This window comes from Aulonocara stuartgranti (genome assembly GCF_965226115.1).
Source record: "Aulonocara stuartgranti genome assembly, chromosome: 6".
In the NCBI taxonomy this organism is placed as follows: domain Eukaryota; kingdom Metazoa; phylum Chordata; class Actinopteri; order Cichliformes; family Cichlidae; genus Aulonocara; species Aulonocara stuartgranti.
Window position 1 is genome coordinate 22,594,532 of NC_138944.1, and position 23,739 is coordinate 22,618,270.

Below are 23,739 nucleotides of genomic sequence, written 5' to 3' on the forward strand. Positions count from 1 at the left end.
GTAAGAAACTGTGCAGAAGAAATTAAATGGTTTTGTGGTGCAGGAACAAAACCTAAATTACCAGTAATTTAAAAAAAAAAAGTAAATACATTTGCAAAATGTTCAAATGATTGATGATGTAGTCGATAAGACAAGAAATGTTATGTATTGAAGGATTTACATAATAAGTATTTTGTTCTGCTTTGCAATCCTGCACATTAATGTCGGTTAAAATGAATATCAGATCCTTATTGTATAATATAACAGCATAATGTATACTGTGTGTATACATATTATTAAAGCAGGGTAAGATTTCCATTCATATCTGTCAGCAAACACAGTTTCTTAACAGCAGCATCAATGTTGGAAAAAAACAACAACAACAACTTCTTTTGTATGTGACGCATACCAACTTGAAATTGACTCCTGTCTGTTTTCCCCTTGGATCACGTTGAGAACAGCTGTGTAATGAGCCACCATGGACTTATTGTTTGGTCACTGCTTCTTTGCTGTGTTGTTGTTGTAAAGCTTGATAGGCTTGATTGTCATTGGGAAGCTCCATTTTCTGACTTAATGTGTCATTTGCTTAGCTATTTAGATAACAGTACCTTTTATAAACATGCCAGGACAGCTGATGTGTAGCTCTTTTCACTGCTGGTGCTGTGGTGTTTCAAACTGGGGTTAGAGCTCGGAGCTATTTGGTTTGATCAGTTCAAAATGTGGACAGCAACCATGGACAGCAATTTATTTGCTAATGAATGTGCATCGCTCTTCAATTATTTCCTAATTAGTCCATATCTCAGACATTAACAGCTGAAAATTGAATTCCTAAGAAGACTGTCATGTGAGGAATTCATTGTATTGTTCGTTCAGTTCAGTTTTTGCTGTCAAAGTGCAACTATTGACCAACAACAGACTGCCACACACTAATCAATTAAATGTTATCAGCAGCCATGCTTGCACTGCTGAAACATTTGGACTCAAATTTAGAAGCAAGGGAGTGTTTTCAGTGTTACCTCAACTAAAATGAGAATAATGAGGTAGGACTGTCAAACTCTAGTTTGTTGCTATAGATATACACCTACCAGAGCAAAGATTAACTGTCTTCAATAAAACCAGCTTCAGTGCAGTTACAGCAGCTGTCAAGGTCTGCTGCACTGATAAGAATAAAGCACCATTGCTTGGAATAATCATCATGGATGGTGGTGATATGCTAAAGTAAAGTATATTTTGTACATTCATGTTAGATTTCAATTTTAATTAAATTCAGTTTATTTATATGGCGCCAAATCACAACAGCAGTCACCTCAAAGTGCTTTATATTGTAAGACTCTAACAAAATATAGAGAAAAGTTCAATAATCCAAAGAATCCCTATGAGAAAGAACTTGGCAACAGTGGGAAGGAAAAAAGGCTTTTGAACAGGAAGAAATATCTGGCAGAAGCAAACTAGAGAAGAGACAGCCATCTGCCATGAGTGGTTGGGTTTAAGGGAGGGAGAAAGGACAAAAGAAAGACAAAGAAATGTGGTTGTCTTCTCATCTAGCACTTCAAGATTTCTATTAACATTTCACTTTGCTCATACATACTTGCATTCATCAGAGGTAAGATAAAGGTTGCATTTTCTGTGAGATCTGTGGAAATGACCTGGGTGGGATATTGGCAGCTTTTGACCATTTGTCGATTTCTTTCAGCTTTTAAAGACCAACACTATTAGATATGAGATAGACTATAGATAGACTGTGGTACGAAACAAATTCAAAAAGGTCCATTTTATTCATGTAAAAGTAGAAGTCCAGTGATCCCAGTCTTTTCCCCCTAAATGTGATAAAAATGTCAGCAAAATATTAACAGCTGGTTGAACTGAAGACAGTTTAAATAATGACTCAGACTCTTAAGCCACACAGTCTATACAGCACATGAAATTACAAAATGATAACACAGACTGGGCTATTTGGAGGAGGGCCTCAGAGTGAGAGAAGCTAAAATTAGGCTTTTAAACAAATGATGAAAATAGGTGTTATATCAGTAACATTGTTACAGTTGTACACAGCTAAGGGGTCAGAAATTGGTCAACTGAAACACTGTAACCATCATCAAACATTTAAAAAAAATTGTGACATGCTGGTCTTTCTCTTTGGAGCTCTTGTGAGCTGTCCCCGAGGCAGCTTTGGATATCATCCAGTATGACATACAATTAGAAATAAAGCGGTCAGCTGTCATGGACAGCACCACATTCATTCGCCCTTCTGTGTGTTGTGGATTGGACAACAGTTGGGCTGACATCATGTTGCCTGAGCATGGAATAAGATCTAAAGTAAAAAGTTTGTTTCCCCAAACAAATGGCTTGAATGCCCAAATAAAATGAGACAATAAAGTGATGCATGTTCAGAGTCAAAGTCCTTAAAACAGACCAAAATCACACTGACTTCCACGTCTGTAATCACTAGGAGAAGCTGTTGTGTTTAATAACAATACACCTCTTTTGTCTTCTGATAATGTTTTTTACATCCGTACAGGAGATATTCTGTTGCATTTATTGTGATAAGTATAAACCCGTGCTCATCATAGGCAAAGCTTAAACCTATATGTGGAAACTTGATTTTTGTTTTGGATGGAGTACTGCAACATAAGGCTTGTGGGCCAGAATCAGCCTGGCAAAGACCCCAAAGTTGGACAGCTTTGGGAAATATAATGGAGAGCATACATTTCTGAACCTTTAACTGTATTTTTGAACATTTTGCAACATTTCTTCCAAATAAATACCTCCCCAGGGACATTGAAACTACAATAAAGTAGTTCAGTAATAGATAAACATTTAAATGACAGAAACATTCCTGTACTTGATGTAAAATGAGTTTAAAATCCCTGGTGTAGATCAAACAAACACAAGACCTGGACCAAATCAGCTAAGTTCACTTTCAAAGTTTCTTTTTTTTCTTCTCACAACCATGTAATTGATCTCACCATTACTGATTACTGTTGTTACAGTTTTGTGGCTTTGGAAACCATTTCTCAACCAGAGATACTCCATAGCCGATGCAGGGTTGATGAGAGAAGTAACAACACATTCATATTTAGAGAAATTAAAATTCTCATTAAAAGGACAGGAGGTTAAAATCTGCTAAATAGTGCTGCCTAAGAGTTTAACCCGTTTTGCCCCACTGGCAACAATTGTTGCCAAAGTTTATCACTGTCATTTTCGACTCACAATAAAAAATCTCAAAGGTACTAATGCAACTTTTTCCACTTATATGCTAGTAGACAACTTAGACAAAGGTTTTGATTTTTAAAAAATCGTTTCCAAGTGCTTCCTATCGCATGACATCATCTGCTTCCCGCTCTTTCTGGCTGAAGACATGGCGGATGCAAATCATCCTGGAAAGAGGTAATTTTCATAAATTTCTTATGACTTTCCCCCCAAACATATTTATAATTATTTAATCATTCAAGTCTCTAGAGTAACCCTCCCCAAAAAAATTGTACCTAGGATAAATATTTTTTTGTTCATGGGCTTATTTCTGTGAGTGGCAACAAAAGTTGCCAGTGGGCACATAGCATGTCGCTAACTAAAGGAAAACACTGTCTGCAGGATTGCTCCTAATTTACTTATTTAAAATTGTAGAATGATGTACAATGGCTCATTTTAGTCCTTTTAGAATAATTCCTAGCTAAATAAATTCACAGGTATTCAAGGCCTCTGTGTATAGGATTTTTATACATTACCATACATCATTTTCTTGCTAGCTAAAATTCGCTTGCTAGCTAACATGTATGTTGTCCTTTCCTTAGGTACACCGTAGCAGAGATCCTGGCCATGCTGCAGGACTCTGAAACTGTGGCGGACATCACAGTTGTGCCTGAGTCAGAAATGCACGCACATGACACAGACTGTGACAGTGACCAATCTGATGATGAGGCCACTGGTGACCATAACCGCCTCCCATCAAGAATACTCAAAGGTGAAGGCTTTCTACCTAATTCGGACATGCAGCTGCCAAATCCCCCCGATGATGATCCTGGGTGCTCATCCTCAGTGAGTCAGACAGAGACTAGAAAGGTCAGTGGCACAAATGAAAATGTGACCAGTCAGATTGTTGGGCCCATGCTCCACAAAACTAAGAACCAAGACAGGAAATTCAAAAAAATCAAAATTGCGGCCAAAGCACCAGCACAAGCCAACAAAAAATATCAGATCCCTCGCTATGTCCCCAAAGAACATGATCCTGGCTTCACATCAGATGATCCAGTGGATATCTTCCTCACATTTTATCCCAAGTCCCTCAGAGATGTCACACTGGAAATGTCCAATCTCTACGCTGAACAAAAAGGGAAAACGCTCAACCTGACTGAGGATGAACTTCTTACATTCTACGGTATTCTGTTGATCAGTGGATACAACACAGTCCCAAGGCGGCGTCTTCTCTGGTCAGACGATTGTGATGTCAGCAACAATGCTGTAAAAGATGCCATGCGGAGGAACAGGTTTGATGAAATTATGTCTTCTGTTCATTTAGTAGACAACATGAAGATCACAGCTGACCCGTTCTTCAAGGTGCGTCCCCTTTTTAAGCATCTAAATGACATCAACAACGCAATCCCGATAGCAGAACATGTGGCAGTAGATGAGATGATGATTGAGTATTTTGGAAGGCATGGGTGCAAACAGTTTATTAGAGGGAAGCCTATTCGTTTTGGGTATAAAATATGGAGCTTAGCATCCTCCTCCGGGTTTGTCCATCAGATGGAGCCATATGTAGGAAGCCACACACATCTGGTGGAAACTGGACTTGGTCAGGGTCCAAGTGTGGTTCTTGGCCTGGCAGAGAAAGCTGAAGTGCCACCTGGAGTCAAGTTTTACCACGACAACCTCTTCACAACCCTGTCCCTGGTGGATGAGATGACCCTGAGAGGCTATGGCAGCTGTGGCACGATGCGACAAACTCAGCTCCATAACGTTCCCTTCACAGCACCCCAGACCTTCAAGAAGACACCCAGAGGAGATGCTGAGTATCTGGTTGAGGCAGAGAAGCTGATTGTAAGGTGGAATGACAACAGCGTGGTCACCGTGGTGTCGAACATGGAGAGGGAGTTCACCGAAACTGAGGCGAAGAGATGGAATAAACAGAAGCGGACTATGGACAAGGTCAGACAGCCCAAGTGTATCCAGGACTACAACACACACATGGGAGGAGTGGACCTGCATGACCAGTTTGTCAGCCGCTACAGAGTCAACATCCGGTCCAAGAAGTGGTGAGGGCCATGCTTCAGCTGGGCCCTGAACAGTGCCATGGTGAACAGCTGGTGCTATTACAGGTACACAAGGCTGTATGTTATTTAGTGATATCACAATCGAGTTGGTGATGTTTGACTCGAGGTCATCGCTAGTGCTCTTCGGTCAACAAGAGCAACAGTGATGATATCCAGACCAACATCACAAACTCAAGTGTGATATTGCTTTTACAGAACATTCTACATATGGGGCATGACGTTGTAGAAAGGATGAAACGATGCACATTCATGCATCTATCATGCTTGTTTTGTCATTCATTTAGGTCCTGGAAAAGCGGGGAGAAGGATCTCCTCTCCTTCCAGAGGCTGGTAGCCCAGACCCTCCTCCTGCGCCATGGAACAAAGCCAAGTAGGCAGGGCAGAAGATCTTCAATGGCGGTGGCGATAACTGATGCCACCAGGTTTGATAATTTGAACCACTGGCCCTGCAACACTGGTAGCAGGTACAAGCGATGCAAGAACTGCGGCGGACGCACATCATTTGCGTGTGGAAAGTGTGATGTGCCACTACATGTGGAGTGCTTCAAGAAGTACCACACTGAGTAGAACATGCATGAAAGATGATGGAATGTATGGGAAGAAATATGTTATATATGTATATATGTTTTTAGAGGTTCTAAGAAAAAAATGTTTGTTGAGTTTTTGAGTATAAAAAAATTGAGAATAAAGAAATCAGTTCAAATTGTTTGATGTTTTGAATTTTATACAGGGGGAACCTGAGGCTCCACCTTTTTGTTATTATTTATTATGACTATATTATTATTTTGTTCTTATTATATTATTATTATTACTTCTCTATTATTATTATTAGGTGACATTTGACCTAGTGACAAGCTGTGTGACTACTGGCAACAATTGTTGCCAGTCATAAAAATGCTATTTTCTTCAAAAAAAAGTACAAAATGGAAAAAATAAATACATAACATGATTCAGAGGGACTCAACTGATAAAATGATATGCCTTACAACTCTGAAAAAAATCTGGGCACAAACGGATCTGATCGTTCATAATAACTCACAGACTGCTTCTGCATTTTCGTGCCTTTGCATAAATTGCCATCTGCCAGGGAAGCAACAAATGGGCTGGTCAGAAAGGGGTTTTGAGGTCAACTCCTCCCTGTGACATCTCCTTGGACAGGGGACCTCAGTTCACTTCCATCATCTGGAAAAGCTTCCGCTCTGCCAGCATTCTGATTTTATCTTTAGAGTACTAGTAAAGCAGAGAACAACAGAACAAAGAGTTGGCAACTATATCTACTCTCTGCCACCCTATTCTTCTGTAACTCCAAACTCCCATGGGTTGGGTATGCTAGAACATCAGGCTGAGTGTCACAGTCCGCGTGGCAGACTGTGGGGATGTGGAGGAAAATAGGACCCAAAACACAGGACTCTTAGATGAAGGCAGTGCATTTATTTACAGAGATGTAACAATCCAAACAACAATAAATCCCCAGTGCGATCCCGACTCCCGTTCCGTGTCTTCTCCCTTCTCCAGTGCGCCGTGCTCTGTCTCCGTTCCTTGTGTACAGTCCGTCTGCTGCTTCCTTGTTTCCACAAATCCTCCTGGGGAAACACACATACAAAGGCAGCCGTGAGTACCTTTACACAACGGCAGACTGGCACTTACTTCACACATTTACTGAGAACTGACGGGAAGTCACAAAACGATCCAGTGTCGAGGAGCTCTCAGCCACACTGCTTTGTAGCTCCCCCGACGATGTTTGATCAGCTGCAGGTGTGCGATCATTTTTTTAAGGTGTGGCCAGCCACCTGGCCAGGCCTGGAGATGGCAAAGACTCCAATCCGGGCCTGAAGATGCCTGTAAACAGGTGCTCCCAGACACACCTGTATCCACACACACACACCCACACATACCTGCCAATACACAAGCATGGAACACCTGCCGAGGCGGGCAATCGGAGTCTAACCGCCAACGCCTAACAGGCCTAGCCTATGCAGATCCAGTTGCTTGTGCCAGGACTAGTGATTTAAAAAATATGAATATGAATGAATAGTTTTCTTCAATCTTTTAACACAGGTTCTCTCCTGTGAAATACAACTTTTTAAAAAACCTATATACTAATAGGTAAGTATACACTAATATATAATATAAATGAGTGCTGTCAAACAATTAAAACCTTACAGGGTTACAGTGGATTAATTTTGATTAATCACGATTAAATATCATTTATTTGTATTCTATATTAATCGCATTTAATTTTGCATGAGCAAACAGACTCGAGAAAAAAGGGAAAATATACGCACTACCTGATCAACTGCCCATTTGCCCATGTGCAAAGGTAACTCTACTTGCAAAAACTGCCCAAAATGCATTGACAGAAACATTTCAGGGATTTTGAGTCATTCTGCACTCCAGATGCATTAATTGCGTTAAATTTTTTTTATCACATTGACCATGATGGCGGATTAATTTGCGTTAACGCGTTAATTTTGACAGTCACTAGGACACTTGTCAGTGTGCCTAACTTGGTTATCCTCTAGACCAGGGGTAGGCAACCTTTCTGATGGCGAGTGCCATTTAAAATTTCCTCAGAAGTCAGTGTGCCATATGATTGCTTTAGCAATAAATTTAATAATGCTCTATATGAACAGTTACACAATATAAACAAAAAAAGACACATTTTATCCACAACAAGAACTTCATAACAGCAAATGGACTGTACAACAGAAAATACAAATGCTATTTATGGTGTCCTCACAACAATGATAAGAAAAATAAACTAAGCCAATATGGCATGTCTGTTAATACAGAGACACACATGTTAATGTCATCTCTGGTCTCCCACTCAGCACTCCAGCATTCAGACGGCTACCTGAGGACACGCTTCGTGTAGGAGAAAATGTGCTCACACAGATATTAGAGCCAAATACTGTCAATAAGGCCTCTGCAATGTTCTGAAGACAGTTAAACTTGTCAGGTAGTGATGTCCAGCAGGTGAAAATGCAAGCTCCATGAACACGCACAGCTGTGGATACCAGCTGCTTCGATGTTGCATTAACTGGCATTAACTTAGCCAGTTAATGCGAGACAAATCTAGCTGCTCATTAAAGATTTCTGGTTTGATCAGAAAATAAAACATTGGTCCATACACCTGAAAGTCCCAAAAATGCATTGTGTCTCCCTAACCTCATTGGCACTCAGACATCCTCTTCAGAGAGCCTTAATGTTTGGCATGCTTGTAGCTAAAAGACTTATTCTTAGAGCCTGGAAATCACCATCTCCTCCATTGTTCAGGGTTTGGCTACATGAGATGATTGCTTGTTTGTATATTGAAGAGGTTCGTTATCGTTTGGCTGACACCCATTTTAAGTTTGTCGAAATCTGGGGCCCTTTTCTCAATCATATTAATGGGAATTCAACATAAACTTTAACCCATTTGACTGCACTTTGTGTTTGTGTGAAACTGCACTTCTGCCGGACCCTGATTCCTTCCTGGACTTGTTTCCCACATCTTTTGGTCTTGGTGAACTCTCTGTTGCCCTGTCTAAACTCACGCAGAAGATCATCTTCTTTGAACAATGGTGTTTCTTTTGAACTTTTGATTTGTACTGGCTAACTGGTGTATTTTTTTTTTTTTTCATTTATTAATAAATTTTTTATTTATTTAATTTTTTTTCCTTTTCTTTCCTGTTTTCCTGTTTGGGTTTTTTGTTGTTGTGTGTTTGGTTTCTGGTTTTTTTTTTTTTTGTGCTTAAATGTTATTGTTTTTGAATCTTATGTCCTTTGTCTGGTGTGACGTTATGTAACTTTGAACTTAAAATCTTATAAATAACATTTTAAAAAAATGCATTGTGTCTCGAGTCTACGGATGTATCTGTGTATTTCCGTAGTGCTGATGCTGTGCTGAGCGGAAAGCTCCTGAAGCTTTTGAAGTGTCGGATTGTGGAAAGCTAACAACGTCCCTCTTACCAGTAGGCTAAATTATTTTTAGCCAATTACAAGTTGAATCTGGTAGTTGGGGTTGTTAGCTAAGATACCATCATTCATTATGAAGAGGCACAACTAATGTGTCTATGCGAGCTGATTTGTGATATGCACTGCTGGCCCGGCCATTTATTTTTTGATGCACCCTCTCAGATTAATTCACTGCGTGTCGTGCCCAGGGCTGGACTGGGACAAAAAAACAGCCCGGGCTTGACTAAAGACCGGCCCACCAGGTATTAAAGCCATATAGCCTTTGAATGAAAACAAACACTGTTGTGACAGTGATGTACACTGTCTTGTTGGTATATGTATGATTTCTATACATTTTACATCAGATAAAAACTTTGGTTGTAAGCTTCAGATAATTATTTAATAACAGCCAGACATTTTAAATGAAAATAAGAAAGTATTTCTTTGTGCCCCCCTTTCCCTGTTAATGCCCCCCTTGGCCCCCTGGCAAAACTTTGCTAGATCCGCCCCTGCACAGTTACCAGCTGTCAGCTACATAGAAAAGGATCCTGGTGTTATTTGTCTCTCAGAAACAGCTCATAACTTCCCTTTAACTCATTCATGTTAACTAAAAGGTAAACCTGTTTCTCCATCACAGCTCTGATGATTCAGTAAGGACATCTCCTGGTTTCATCTTCATGTTTCCCTCTCACCAGATAACCAAACCATATCATGACCAGCAGCTTTTACAGCTGTGGCTCCAGCAAACATCAGCTGATACTAGAAAGTAATATGAAATAAATTCTAACAACAGCTGATCAAGCTTAAACATGCTGCTGTTGTTTAGCGCGACATCCGCTGGTTTCCTCTTTCTGGCGCAAAGTGGACGATAAACAAACAAGAGAAAAGCCGATCAGCTGATCATTGATCAGTTTCATGATTAAAGTAGCAACAGGAGAGAGAGGGAGAGAATCAGAGAAGAAGAGGCAGCTGTGCAGCGTAACAACAGAATAACTCCACCTTTGTGTCTTTTTTCATTCTAGATGAAGTCCGGGACAAACTGCGTCCCCTCTCAGCTCAACACAAAACGTGTAATAATTTCTCTGAATGCGGGACGATTCCGTCTTTTTACGGGATGGTTGGCAACTCTACTAACTAACCTTATGAATAAAATAAAGTTCACTATCAGTAACATCACAGCACCGACCCAGCTGTATAGAAACTCTGTCATGCTAGCTAGTACGCAGTAGGAGTTATTGTAACTGACGTAACTGACTGTAAAAAGTCAGCACAACGAAAATAAACCCCACCTCAACTTGGTTTATATCTGACCCAGATAGACTGCAGGTCATAACTTCTTACTTGAAGTTCAGTTCACCTGACGCTCGGGTCTCTCTTCCTCCTGCCTCCCCTTTCTCTCATCCACCTGCTGGCCTCCACCACTTGCTAATGTTACTGAATCTGTGGAAGCTCCGCGATAGCCACTACCAAACAACTGAGTTATTTTTACACACCGGCCAGCATCCGGCCAATCCACCACCTTTCATTGTTTACATCGTTACAAAAAATATTTAAAAAAAATCATCGGGCCACCAAGCAAATGCCCAATGGCCAGTCCAGCTATGGTCGTGCCATCAGTTAACCCTTGTGCCTAGGGTTGCCGACCCCTGCTCTAGACACTCACACCATTAGAGACCATGTTTGGCTTAAACTAAATATTTGTTTAGTTTAAGATCCCCAGCTCTGTCTGTCTTGGTCGTTGTGTCCTTGGGCAAGACACTTCACCTACCGCCTACTGGTGTTGGCCAGAGGGGCCGATGGCCGAGGAGTACAAATACCTGTGAACCATCTTTGACAACCTCCTGAAATTCTCTGCCAACACAGAGGAGATTCTCAGGAGGTGCCACCAACGGCTATACGGAAACTCAACTCCTTTGGAGTCAGCACACCCATCATGATGACTTTTTACTATGCCTTCCTGGAAAGCATCATGACCTTCTTCATTACCTGCTGGTTCCACTCCCTCAGAACTCTGGCACAGGTTTTCAGCCAACAGGCCCTTAGACAGGCAGCCAAAATCATCATCGACCCCTCTCACATTTTTCACTCTGCATTTCAATGGCTCCCCTCCGGGCGATGCCTCCGCTGCACTTCCTGCAGGACTGAGAGGAGGAGAGCTATCTTTGTCCCCAAAGCCACTCTTTGCTTTTTAACTCCAGCAGATAAGACCATTTCCCACACCAGAAACATAAACTACTCCACACTCTTTTTATACTACCGACACTTTATTCACTCTTAGTCACTCACAGTTATTTATTCACCTTTCAGTCACTTTAGTTTTGAACTGTGTAATTTTAAAACTGTGTATACTGTATATTCTGTGTATTTATTATCTCACTTTTATTGCCTGTTCTTATTGTTCTTATCTTCAACGTTATGCTGCTCTGTTGTATGTTAATTGCCCCTTGGGGATAAATAAAGTCTTTCTGATTCTGATTCTGTCAGTCTGCCCCAGGGCAGCTGTGGCTACAACTGTAGCTTGCCTCCACCAGTGTATGAATATGTGAGTGAATGAATAGTGGAATTGTAAAGCGCTTTGAGGGTCTCGAAAAGTGCTATATAAATGCAATCCATTATTATTATTATTATTGTCCTTACAGAACGATGTTTGGTATTTTGTAATGGTCAAGATGAAGGCCACAAGCCAAAACACGCTGTTCTGCTAATAAAGTTGTTTCCTAGTCTTTCAAGTGTTGCTGGAGTAATCACCTGACCAGATCCTTACAGAACAACACAAAAAAACCTGTCCCTTAACTTAACATTTTTGCTGTGTTCTGTAGATAAGCAAAAAAATATTTGCCTGGTTACCAGTTAAATTATCCGTTGTTCCTATGTGCAAGAAAACCCATCTGCTCAACAGTAACCCAAAACCCCCAGCCTCTCACCTTGCCATCCAGCACTTAGTATTTCTCAGCCTAGCCAATAATGTTCATTAGCTCTTCCAGATAAAAACAAAGACTTTCCTGTTATCTGCTTTTGCGTTCAACCTAAACCTTTCAAAATTTCATTTAGATCAGGACGATAAATATTAATAAATAATGTTACCACTGTCTTCATCAGTAGTTTTCTATCCAATTATGCTCATCTTCCCTCATTTTTAAACACAGGGATAAAATAAACACACTGTGCCATCTCTTCTTCTGACTGTCATTTAATTGGTGGTAATACCGCAGAAGCACTAGCTGGTAGTTGGGCCATACGCGTGTCTTTGTGCAGTTGAAAATAATCCGCTTGTAGTTGAAAAACAATCAGGCAAACATTTATTTCCACAGTCTTGAAATAATCCGTTTGAATGTTCCTGTACACTGCAAACACGGTAAGAAAACTGTTTGACTCCACAGCTAGTTAAAGCCCCGTTACTCCACACTGCCAGTCGCGAACGCTCCCCCCATGCACAGTTACCATGTATTAAAGGAACAGTACGTAAAAATGAAATAAGGAAAGAAAATACAATTTAACTGTAAATCTTATCCTAAACAAATTATAAAGTAAAAACTGAAATTCCCCATTATCTTACACTTATCCTTATCCAAAATGATTCAAATTATTAACAAATATACACTCTGTGCAATCTGAGTAAACTAACAGATGATTAGACCTTTATCTTATACAGTTGGAAGAAAAGAATAATCAATAAAAAAAGAATAAAGTTGAAACACATTAATTGGGTTTTGGTGCTTTTGACACATTATAGAATCCAAAAGTGAATCTGTATAACAATAGAGATAGGCTTGACTTCATAAACCTTTGAATGCATATCTGTTTATTCTGTCTTATTGAGAGACGATATTTAGAAAATGGACTTTTAATTAAACACTAAATTGCTACCATCTGAAGTACAGTGCAATGAACCTGCTGTCATCTCTTCATTAATCAGGACCAAGATGTTCTGCTCTCAGAATGCACCTTGTTAATTTTCCAAGCGCCAACAAATTACAGTCCTCTGTGTTACTCATTCATCCTTGTGAGTTATCTCAAATGAGTTGCTTTTCTTCTTGGTTTGGCTTTATCACTGATTTACATATGAGAGCTCACAAACTCTTTGCTAGTGCCATACGTTCAGCAGCACTGGGAGAACAGCACAAAGGATGATCAATAGTCACATGCCTGGCTGCTTTCACACTCTATTTGGGGACCCGAGTGTGTGGCATTTATTTTCGTTCTCTCAGATGTCTTACTTTGATCTAAAACGGTTCATTTATTTTCAGGTGAAGTGCAATAGTAATAAAGTGCTGATGAGTGAAAAAGAATTAGGTCCTTTTGATGTGAAACAAGAGATTTCTCTATGTTATTTTTGAAAAAAAATCAGGGTTCACAAATGTCCCTTCACTCTTGAAGACAGCTATGTGATTTCATACAAAGTACCTTCATATGACTGAATGTTTTTGTTACATTTTAGATTTTTATTTCCAGCTCTTCCTGTTTCACTTGAGGAGAAAAACAGACTACTAGGAATATCAATTTAGTGACACCATAGGCTCCACTTTTTGCAGTAATCTTCACTGCAGTATTAATATTTGAACACAATGAAATGGAAAATAAGCTCAATTATTTACATAGTGTATGACTAACATGAAAATTTTCTTTAATTGTTAAATAACAGAGGTGTGGACTCGAGTCACATGACTTGGACTCGAGTCAGACTCGAGTCATTAATTTTATGACTTTAGACTTGACTTGAAAAAATGTTCTAAGACTTGTGACTTGACTTGGACTTTTACACCAATGACTTGGGACTTGAATTGGACTTGAACCGGTTTACTTGAAAAGACTTGATATTTTACCCCAAATATAAAATTTAACATGCATATTATATAGAGATTGAAAATGTGACGTCATTCACGGGTAGAACCGCAAAGGATTCTGGGAACTCGTGGCAAGCGGTACTAGCGCACGCAGGCTTTCAATTAAAATCAGTTATACAGCGATAAAAAGAAACACAAAAATGTCAAGAAGCTGTTGTATCATTAACTGCAATAGCCGGTCGCATGACAGCCACGGGAAGCCGACGGGTAAAGAGATCGGTTGTTATCGGATTACGACGTTGAAGAGAAATTGTTCAAGCCATGTTTCCGAAGTAACAAAGACGCGACTGGATTGCAGCCATTCTAAGACCAAATATAACGTCCCAGAACACTCCAGCTCACAGGTTAGTCTGCTCCAAGCATTTACACGAAGGTCAGTGTTTTTTAGTAGTTAATACGTCATTTTCATAACATAATTAGTGATATAGGTTACAAGCAAGTCTGGCGCTGAACAGAAATTGTCGCGCTATGCTCCTTTATTTATTGTGCATAAATAGTGAATTGTCCTGACACAATATTGCGTTTCGCTTCTGTTATTATGGTACATTGACAAAAACATATACTTTTATTCACAGGATAAAACAGGTTTTTTGTATCACTAATTGCCCAGTACGATTACAGCATACAGTATTATTGTCACTGCTACATTTCTGTGATGGGTACCAGAAATTATTTCCACTGCTAATTAATTACCGTTGAGCTCAAAGGTCCTATTAATAAACGGTTAAGGAATGTATATTTATGACGACGATTTGTGAGACTGGTAAACTTATGATACGTACGATGGTCTTTCGTTCTACACAGTGCATTTCAAGGTCCTGTACCCATCCGTCGGTAAACTGTACCTGGGCTTGTTGCAGTGACCTGAAGTTACTAAACTTCATGAGTGTATGCACTCACTCCAAGAACCGTATGATTATAAATATGCATATAAATATGCTACAATGAGATAGCTGACTTCATCTAACTAGCAAATGTTGTCCAGGCTACGTTGGTGATGCAGTTTTTTTTAATGTGTGTGATATTTTTGTCATGCGATTTTAAAGCCGGTCCTACAACCGCATCCAAGAATAACATGCAGCTTATCTCAGAACTGTGAACTGTGAAAATTATTCTTGGAGCTAGGTTTAATTGAGCTGCATTTTAAAGAGGTGCAATTTCACAATTTGTGTATATTTTCTACGTTCACTTTTGTCATGTGTTGAGAAAAACACAGATTTAAAATTACATGGTCTAATATTTACATTTAGCATATAACTGCAACATTATTTTTTCGTTGTTTTTTTTTTTAAAGACTCGAAAGGACTTGAAATTCAAAGTTTCAGACTTGTGACTTGACTCGGACTTTTACACCAGTGACTTGAGACTCGACTCTGACTTGCCTGACATTACTTGAGACTTGACTTGAGACTTGAGGATAAAGACTTGAGACTTACTTGAGACTTGCAAAACAATGACTTGGTCCCACCTCTGTTAAATAATAACTGGCATTTATAATAAGAATTATAAAGAACACTGTTGAAACAACAGTATGTGAAACCAAAAAGGAGGCGACTCTCACCCTCCTTGACTTCAATTTGACTCCATTCTTTTAGACTTTATGTTCTCTTGCTTCATGTGCTGTTTGGTTAGATTTAAGAACCAACACTACTTGGTTAAGGCTATCCCACATACTTAAATTAACCACCGGTCCAATTCCTAGCAGCAGTGAATCCATACAAGAATTTCCATGTACCTATTCATAAAATACCTAAGGGTCTTTTATAATGAGCCGCTTATTGTTTACTTATATGACTGGCTGACACAGTAATCACTGTTTGCTATTGTTTTACTCGCTATGTGTATCTACATCACTCTGCATTCAATCATTGGTAAATTAATATTATATATATATGACTTTCTTCTACCTGTCTCTTGTCTTAACCCAGTATAACGGCCAAATATGTAATGTAACGTGCCAGTCCAATGTGTGTATGTATCGCTTTGCCTCTCCAAAGTGTGAAATGGACCTGCATGCAGAAGTTCCAGTAAGCTACAGTACCAAAAGAGGGAGATTTTTTATGTCGAAGAGACATTGCTAATACATTTACATGTAAATACATACCTATCTTAATCATTTGTAAGAGGACCCTGGAATGTACTTCATACCTTCCTTGGTCACTACTAACTTCTTGGATTTAAATATATTACCTCCTCCTGCTGGAAGTGCAACTTCTGCATGTATATTCATTTCAAGCTTTGGAAAGGCAAAGTGTGACATGTACACATTGAAGTGGCGTGTCTGATACACTCTTTGCCATGATATCGGGTTGTTTGTTCTGTTTCCCTCCCCACAAGAATAATTAAATAAAGAACTAAAAAAACTGAGCCATGTTGGCCATTATTAAACTATGATTCCTCTCTCTGCAAATAACATTTTCAATTATCATTCCTAGTGCTATTAGCAAAGTCATACACCATTTCAGGTCACTGAATGATAGTTTTAAATTAGCCTCAAATCATTTATATGAAAGAGATTTGACTTGAGGTTCCAGAATTTTTAAGTTTGTGACTCCATCAAAAAGGGCCAGTGCCTGGGCCTCTATTTATACACACTTATGTATGACAGCCTCTCAGTTTGAACTCATCAACCCATGCATGGGAACTAATGAGCTGAACTAGTGTGTCCAACTTGTGGGTTTGTCCAAAGCCAAATATGAAAAGCTTTCCTAATATTTGGATTAAAGGCTATATTGCATTTTTCAGATTGGTTTTTTTTTTGTTTGTTTGTTTGTTTTTTTAATGAAACAGTTCATAGATTTTTTTAATGCCTCTTAAAGTCAGTTTTCCCTTTTTGGTTGACCTACTTATGATTCATGTCGTCACTACTTGGAATTGTTAGACAGCTTGCCTATGGATTTTGCTTATTGCTTCCACTTGCACTTGTGCTACAACCAGCTGATTCCAGGTTATATGCTGGAGGAGGAAAATAGTGGCGTAGTCTGCACCCTGGATATGACAATTGCTTTTATTTTTATTGCACAACTGGACGAGAGCATGGTGGTTAAGTGGAAACTGCATCCATGACAGAAATAGCTGCATTATTCTGCAACCCCCCCCAAAAAAAACGTTAGCTTTGCAAGCATCTGCATAGAAAGCATGCCAACGCTAGCCAAAGTGATGTTAAAGCTGAGCCCAGCCCAGCAAGCAAGCAAGCAGACCCTGAACTTCAGCTTGTAAAGTTCAGGGTCTGGTTGTTGGACTGTTTCTACCTGTTCATGTTTCTAAAGTAATATGACATTGGTGATCACTTTAAAGTTTCTTTTTGGTGGTATTGATCTTTCGTTTGTGCTGTTGTCTTTTTTTTTATTATCCCTAAATACTAAAGGAAAGATCATATGTGTGTCCACAGGATAGGGATTTGTGTTGGTGTATGAGAATGTAGCCTATGGGTTTTATATTGTTAAATGGTAAATATAAGACAATGTGTTTCATGTCAAGACAATCATTTACTAAATGTAACAAATTATTTTTGCCTGGAAGTAATTAAGTATGTAATTAAGTGTACTTTATTACAGAAAAATGTGTAATATGTTTTTTTGAGTAATGACCCCAACATCAATCACAGCAAAGAGGGGAAATACTTCCAACATTCACAAACATTTGACCACACAGCACACAAATAATTTGGATCAATGTAATACCTTTGACATATTGGCTTGTGATGATGGTGACTCTCAAGGCAGAGTCAATGAGAACCCAATGAGAATCAATAAGGAATTGAATCAGTGATGCAATCGGAATCGTTAAATTCTTATCAGTTACCATCCCCAGGCAAACAGATAATCATCAGTTGTTCTCTTGGGAAGAGCTGCTGAACAACTTGTTAAAGCAAATATCTCATCACCCATCAATGTGCCAAAAACACAAAACATTTAGGCATGTTGATATGGTCAAGATGACCAAAGATGAAGCTCAAAAAGAGCTTTAGGATGGGGAAGAAAAAAAGAAAACACCTATGAGCCGCAGTTCTCTGGGTAAAAATATGTTGCCCCTGCTGCTTCAGGTTGATAGGAAGATAACAGTGACTAAAATAACCACTCATTACAGTGAAGGTATGCAGAGGAGCATCTGCTGTTTTAGCTCATCTGGCTAAAACAGCAGAAGACCGCAAAAAGGCGCAACTCATGTCTGCTAAGAACAGGAAACTGATGTTACAATTTACACAGCTCAACAAATTTTGACAATAGAAGATTGTAAAAATGATTCCTGATCTAATATGTCTCAATTTCTTATCCAACATTTAGATGGTAGGGTCAAAATTTGACACTTTGAGCCCCTTAGCACCAAACAAGTGTCTTTTAGTGCTACAGCCTACCCGAGTATTGCTGCTCATAGTGTGTTTGTCTGCCCAATGTTTAATTGAATGAGAATATAAAAATGGGAAAAGATTTTGTATAATATGTTAATTTTATTACACATATAGAATAGCAACACCTTTTAAGGACAACTTAGAGTAGGTATTTCAGTCCATCTATAGTGTTTCATATGTTGTCTTTTATATTATTACTGAATCATTAAAGTACAAAGTCCACTTCATTATGATAAGCATTCTATTGTAGCTACATTAAAAAAAGAGCTTGGTGCATTACATAAATTATTGTTTATTTTTTCTCTTCTTCCTTCTCTTCTTTGGTGTCTTCATCTTTTCTTTCTTCATCTCCTCCTTCATCTGTTTTTTCCTCTTCCTGCTTTTCTTCATCTTCTTTTGTCATCTCAATCTTTTCCTCTTCTTCCTTTTCCCCTTCTTCTACTTTTTCCCCTTCTTCCTTTTTCTCTTCTTCTACCTTTTCCTCTTCCCTTTTCTCCCCACCCCCCTCTTTCTCTTCCTTTTTATCTTCTCCTTCTTCCTCATCTTCTTCTACCTCCTCTCCAGTTAAGCGCTCAAGATCTATAATACGATGTTTTAGAGTTTTGTCTGCATTTTCGTTATTTCGTAAGATCTTCTTCAGCTTGACTTGCATCAGCTCCATGGTACCATACAATTTGTTTACCTTCTCCTCCAGCTCTTTTTGCTCAGGTTTGATATTAGCTGGATCCAAGTCTATAAGACCATCTTTCATCAGGATCTGCCGACCCTTATCCTCAAGCATGCCTTTGGCATCTGGATACTCTGACAATGATTCCATCAGGTCATCCTTGGAAAGGCAGAAGAGCTCTGAGTATCCAATGCTGCGAATGTTGGCGGTCCGCCTGTTACCCGCTTTGCTACCTTTAATATTAAGAATACTAATCTCACCAAAATAGCTGCCGCTTCCAAGTACAACAAATTGTGTCACACCATCATCGGCAACGACTGCCAGTTTTCCATCTTTGATAATATACATCTCACGACCAATGTCGCCTTTCTTACAGATGTAATCTCCAGGGCTGAACACCTGTGGCCGGAGTTTGAGCACCAGCTCAATCAGCAGGCCTGCCTCACAGTCTGCAAAAATCCGAACTTTCTTTAGCGTCTCCATGTGGACTTGGATGGCTATTTCTGCTTTTAGCTTGTCTGGGAGATATCTCAGCACTTCTCTTTCATCCTGTGCCTTGCCATTATTCCACAGATAGTCAAACCACTTGATGACTCGCAACTCTAGGTCCTTACTAACCTTTCGAACCTGCAAATGAAAAGAAAACAAGAGGATTAAAATAATATTTAAAGACTAGATTATTTTACTACGTTTTTTGATCTAGACTTTTTTGATCAATGTTTATTTACCTGCATGTACTGCTTAATGTTGTCAATGCGGGACTGGAACTGGGCTTGGGCTGCATTCATGTTGGAGATCATGGTGGCAATGTTTCCCACAATGGTGGCAAAGATTAGGACTCCAACTAAAAAGTCCACAACATGGAAGAGAAATTCTGAGTCCAAAGCTGGTGGTGGGGTTTCTCCAATAGTTGTCAGAGTCAGTGTGGACCAGTACAGGCTGAAAGCATACTTCCTCATGGGCTGTCCAAACTCAGGCTCCTCAGGATCATCCAGAGCAGGGTAAACCCAGTCATCAGCACCAAATCCAATAGATTTGGAAAAAGAGAAATACCAGCAGGCATTCCAGTGGATGATAATAAGGATGTACATGATAAGGTTTGCAATACGGAAGATGTTGGGGTAGTTGGTTTTAGTCTCTGTTTTGGTAAAGAACTCCATCATGCGCCCAATCCTCAGAAGCTTGTTTATGCGGATCTCTGGGTAGTCGATGCCAAGGACGAAGTAGAAGATGTCAGTGGGCAGCATGGAGAGAACATCGAGACGAAACTGAAAGCTGCTGATGTATCGATCCAAAAGCAGCTTCTTATCTTTCACTAGTAGGCCTTGTTCAAGGTAACCTGCAGTTGAAAGACAGTGTTTACCATTTACAGGGACATTGTGTTTTTAAATACTATATGGAATTGAATGTTCCCTTCTACTGCAACAATCACCTTTTAATTGCACACAGGATCACCGTTCAAACTGTAATTATTAGCAGCTTTAAGATTTATAGTTGGTGGTGTAAATAATGCTCTAGATATCTTATAGTAAAGCAGTTTCAACAAGTCTTTTTTTTTCTGTTGATCAGAGTACAAAAATTATATCCAGAAAGGGAATTCATGTTAGAAAGGGATGTTTTCTAACATGAATTCAGCAGTACAAATTTCCATTTTGAGTCTTGCTGGATGATAGTTGATTGCTGTGCTGCAGTAGAGAGACAGAACCACACCATCACTTACATATAACATGACCAGGAGAAACGATGACATCACTGGCCACTCATTTCATCTGTGTAAGTCTAATTAGTGCTTTGAGGAAAACTATATCACATTTTGAAAATATTTCTGCAGAATGGTAAGGTTAGTCTTTCACCTGTTCTGGCCCTGAAGAACATATCAGCCAGGTAGATAAGGTCTGAGGTGTAGTCCAGAATAACCCAGTAAATTATGTAGTCATGCTGCAACTCCTCAAAGCAAGCCCTGTTTGCAAGAGAAGACAACCACCAGCAGTGAGGGTGGTTTGTAAATTAACAATGTTGAATATCTCAGGACTATGTCCTGTTGTGTTACTGTCGCACCCCATTAACCCAGTAATCTGTACTAACAGAAAAAAAGACAATACAATGTTAAAAAACACAACTTCTCACTTAAAAAAAAAAAAAACAACTATTTCTGTGCATGAAACCAAACTGTAGCTAAAAGTAGTTTTAATGAAGTAGGATATTAAAAACAAACAACCAAATGAAATCATGTAAATATTTGACCTTTAGTGATGGAAGAATGACTGATTTATCAAGGTCACCTGGCTATGATCATGGTCCAATTATACATCACTGGTAGCGTAATGATAAACAGCCAGTTGTAATACAAATTTCCAGCAGGATTAATGACAAATATTTCTGCTGGCCTGTGGAGGAAAGAATGAAAGTGTAAAATAAATACTCAAAATCATACAACACATAAATTTATTTTGAAGTTTCTGTAAATTATGTACTTACTTATCTTTGTCCTTGCTCTTGTCTTTCTCTTTTTCTTTTTCTTTTTCTTTTTCTTTCTCCTTTTCTTTTTCTTTTTCTTTTTCTTTCTCATTTTCTTTTTCTTTTTCTTTTTCTTCCTCCTCCTTCTTCTCCTTCTCCTTTTTTCTGTAATGTGCAATAATAAATTAGAGAATACTGAGCACCGGTTATCCTTAATAACATAGTAACATTTCCTAAAAGGTGAGGAGATAAAAGTCAATACTCTTTCTTTTCCTTCTTTTCCTTCTTCTCCTTTTTCCTTTTTTTCTTTTTCTCTCTGAAAAAAACGATTAATGCAACATGTTTAACGTGATTACAGGAATCTAAGCCTTTACTTTTTTCATGACTCCAAATTGTACTTACTCTTCATTGTTGTTGTTATTGTTCGTGTTGCCTATATGAAGAGGCGTTGATTGAGGTGAACTTCTGAAACAAACACAGCACATTTTATTAACTGACAAATCTTTGCTTTTTTGTCATTATTATTCTTTGTGTATTTATATTTAAGTTTTGCTCACATGTCATCGTCACTGTCACTGGTAAAGTCAGGTGGAACATAAGGTGGCGAGGTGAGCAAGGCCTGGGTGGTAGTGGCCATTGCAGCAGAACTGTAGTATACTCTGCAGCAATAAAATATTTTTCAGGATGACAACTTCATTTAAGTAGTGTTGGGTTCTAAATTGGTTTACACATATTTTAAACTGAAACAGGACGTATTTTGGCAGTTGTTTGATCACCTAGCTTTAAAAGAAAAAAAACTGAAAAATATATCTGCTTTTTGATTTACCATAGGAACTTTTTGATTTGATTTGATGTTTTCTTTTTACAAACAAGAGCAACCCATGGAAGCAGAAATGTGTTGTGCTGTCAAAACTTGTTTACTGAGACAACAAATAAACATATAAATGATTAATGCCTGAATAAATAAATAACTAAATAAATACAATTCTTACATATGTAAAAAAAATATATTTATAAATATATAAAGTTTAATTCAGTTTTATTTATATAGCACCAAATCACAACAACAACAACAGTTGCCTCGAGGTCTAAATACATAAATAAATACACACACACACACACACACACACACACACACACACACACACACACACACACACACACACATATATATATATATATAAATCAATCCATTAAAAAAAAAGATTTTACTGTCTTCATCTGCATCATGTGTCACTTATATCCAATGTTACTATTGCATTTGTAGTGTCAGTCTCAGCTGGTAAGCACATTGTTTTACAGGTCTAAATGAATTATTTAGCCATACACATAGATGATGCTACAAAAAGAACTTACAGTATCGTGTGACTAAACTTACCTTTTCCGATCCTTAATGTAATTTAAAGTCCATTTCCCTTTAGTTGTGTACTTTCCTGGAACTTAGACACTCACGGTATCCACAGATTTATTGTATCATCAATCACTGAATGCTATTTAATAATGTATAACAACATGTAACTAGGCAACTAACACCTGTAGGTACTGAGTCCATCTAACTGTGTCATAGAGTCTCAGTGACCCTGATGAGGATTTGGGGATTAGACTTGTCTGAGGAGAGTGGTGGCAAACTCAATCATCCTCCCTGCTTGTCCACTCCAGCGGGAGATGAGATACATTTAAGTGAAGTTTCGACAAGCCTCAGTTAACCTCCTACTCAGGATCCACAACACTGAAAACCATTATGTGTTGACATTGTTTTTAAAATTCAGCAACAAGCTATAATTTTCCTGATCATTTGCGGAACAGAGGATTTAGTCTGCTTGCACACACACACGCTTACACGCACTCTAACACACACACACACACTACTCCTGCTCAGTCAGCACTCTCCTCCATATCCTCCTTTAATCCTATTAGATCATGTCCAGTAAAACAGATTCCAGATCAGGCATAAAAGAACAATAATGTCTCGTGTGAAATCAAAGCAGAACCTCTATCGGTGAAAAACGTGTACAGGAGTATATGTAGAAATCCTGTGGTTCAGTGGCTCTCCCTGTTGGCTGATGTGGTGTTTGCAGTTTTATGACAGCAAATTTCACAGTTTGCATTTGAGCTGAAGCATCTTTGCAGGAGTTTAATGTCCTTTAATTTGTTTTGGTTTAGTGTTGAAATAAGTATAAATGGAGATGACAGTGTGTGATTTTGATGTGTTTATGTCACTGATGAAACTCAGGA

The 23,739-nt window shown here is 38.8% G+C and overlaps 2 protein-coding genes across 3 annotated transcripts; one reads left to right on the forward strand and one right to left on the reverse strand.

Moving 5' to 3' along the window:
- Window positions 1-3,129: 3,129 nt before the first annotated feature.
- Window positions 3,130-5,235, forward strand: LOC309708907 (piggyBac transposable element-derived protein 3-like; the record flags this gene model as incomplete). Its single annotated transcript, XM_082537258.1, has 2 exons — window positions 3,130-3,366; window positions 3,771-5,235. Exons 1-2 carry the CDS (start codon window positions 3,338-3,340, stop codon window positions 5,233-5,235), a joined length of 1,494 nt encoding a protein of 497 aa, XP_082393384.1. The 5' UTR covers window positions 3,130-3,337.
- Window positions 5,236-18,459: 13,224 nt separating this feature from the next.
- On the reverse strand, window positions 18,460-23,344 carry cnga1a (cyclic nucleotide gated channel subunit alpha 1a). Of its 2 annotated transcripts, none has more exons than XM_082535411.1 (9): window positions 22,883-23,344; window positions 22,062-22,163; window positions 21,907-21,966; window positions 21,767-21,820; window positions 21,526-21,669; window positions 21,330-21,434; window positions 20,901-21,007; window positions 19,776-20,386; window positions 18,460-19,674 (listed from the first exon to the last, which is right to left on the reverse strand). In XM_082535411.1, the coding sequence occupies exons 2-9, from the start codon at window positions 22,139-22,141 to the stop codon at window positions 18,673-18,675; spliced, it is 2,163 nt and encodes a 720-aa protein (XP_082391537.1). In that variant the 5' UTR covers window positions 22,142-22,163; window positions 22,883-23,344; the 3' UTR covers window positions 18,460-18,672. The 2 variants fall into 2 exon arrangements, with proteins under 2 accessions (XP_082391537.1, XP_082391536.1); XM_082535410.1 differs by having other exon boundaries at window positions 21,907-21,969; window positions 22,883-23,342.
- Between the last annotated feature and the right edge of the window lie 395 nt (window positions 23,345-23,739).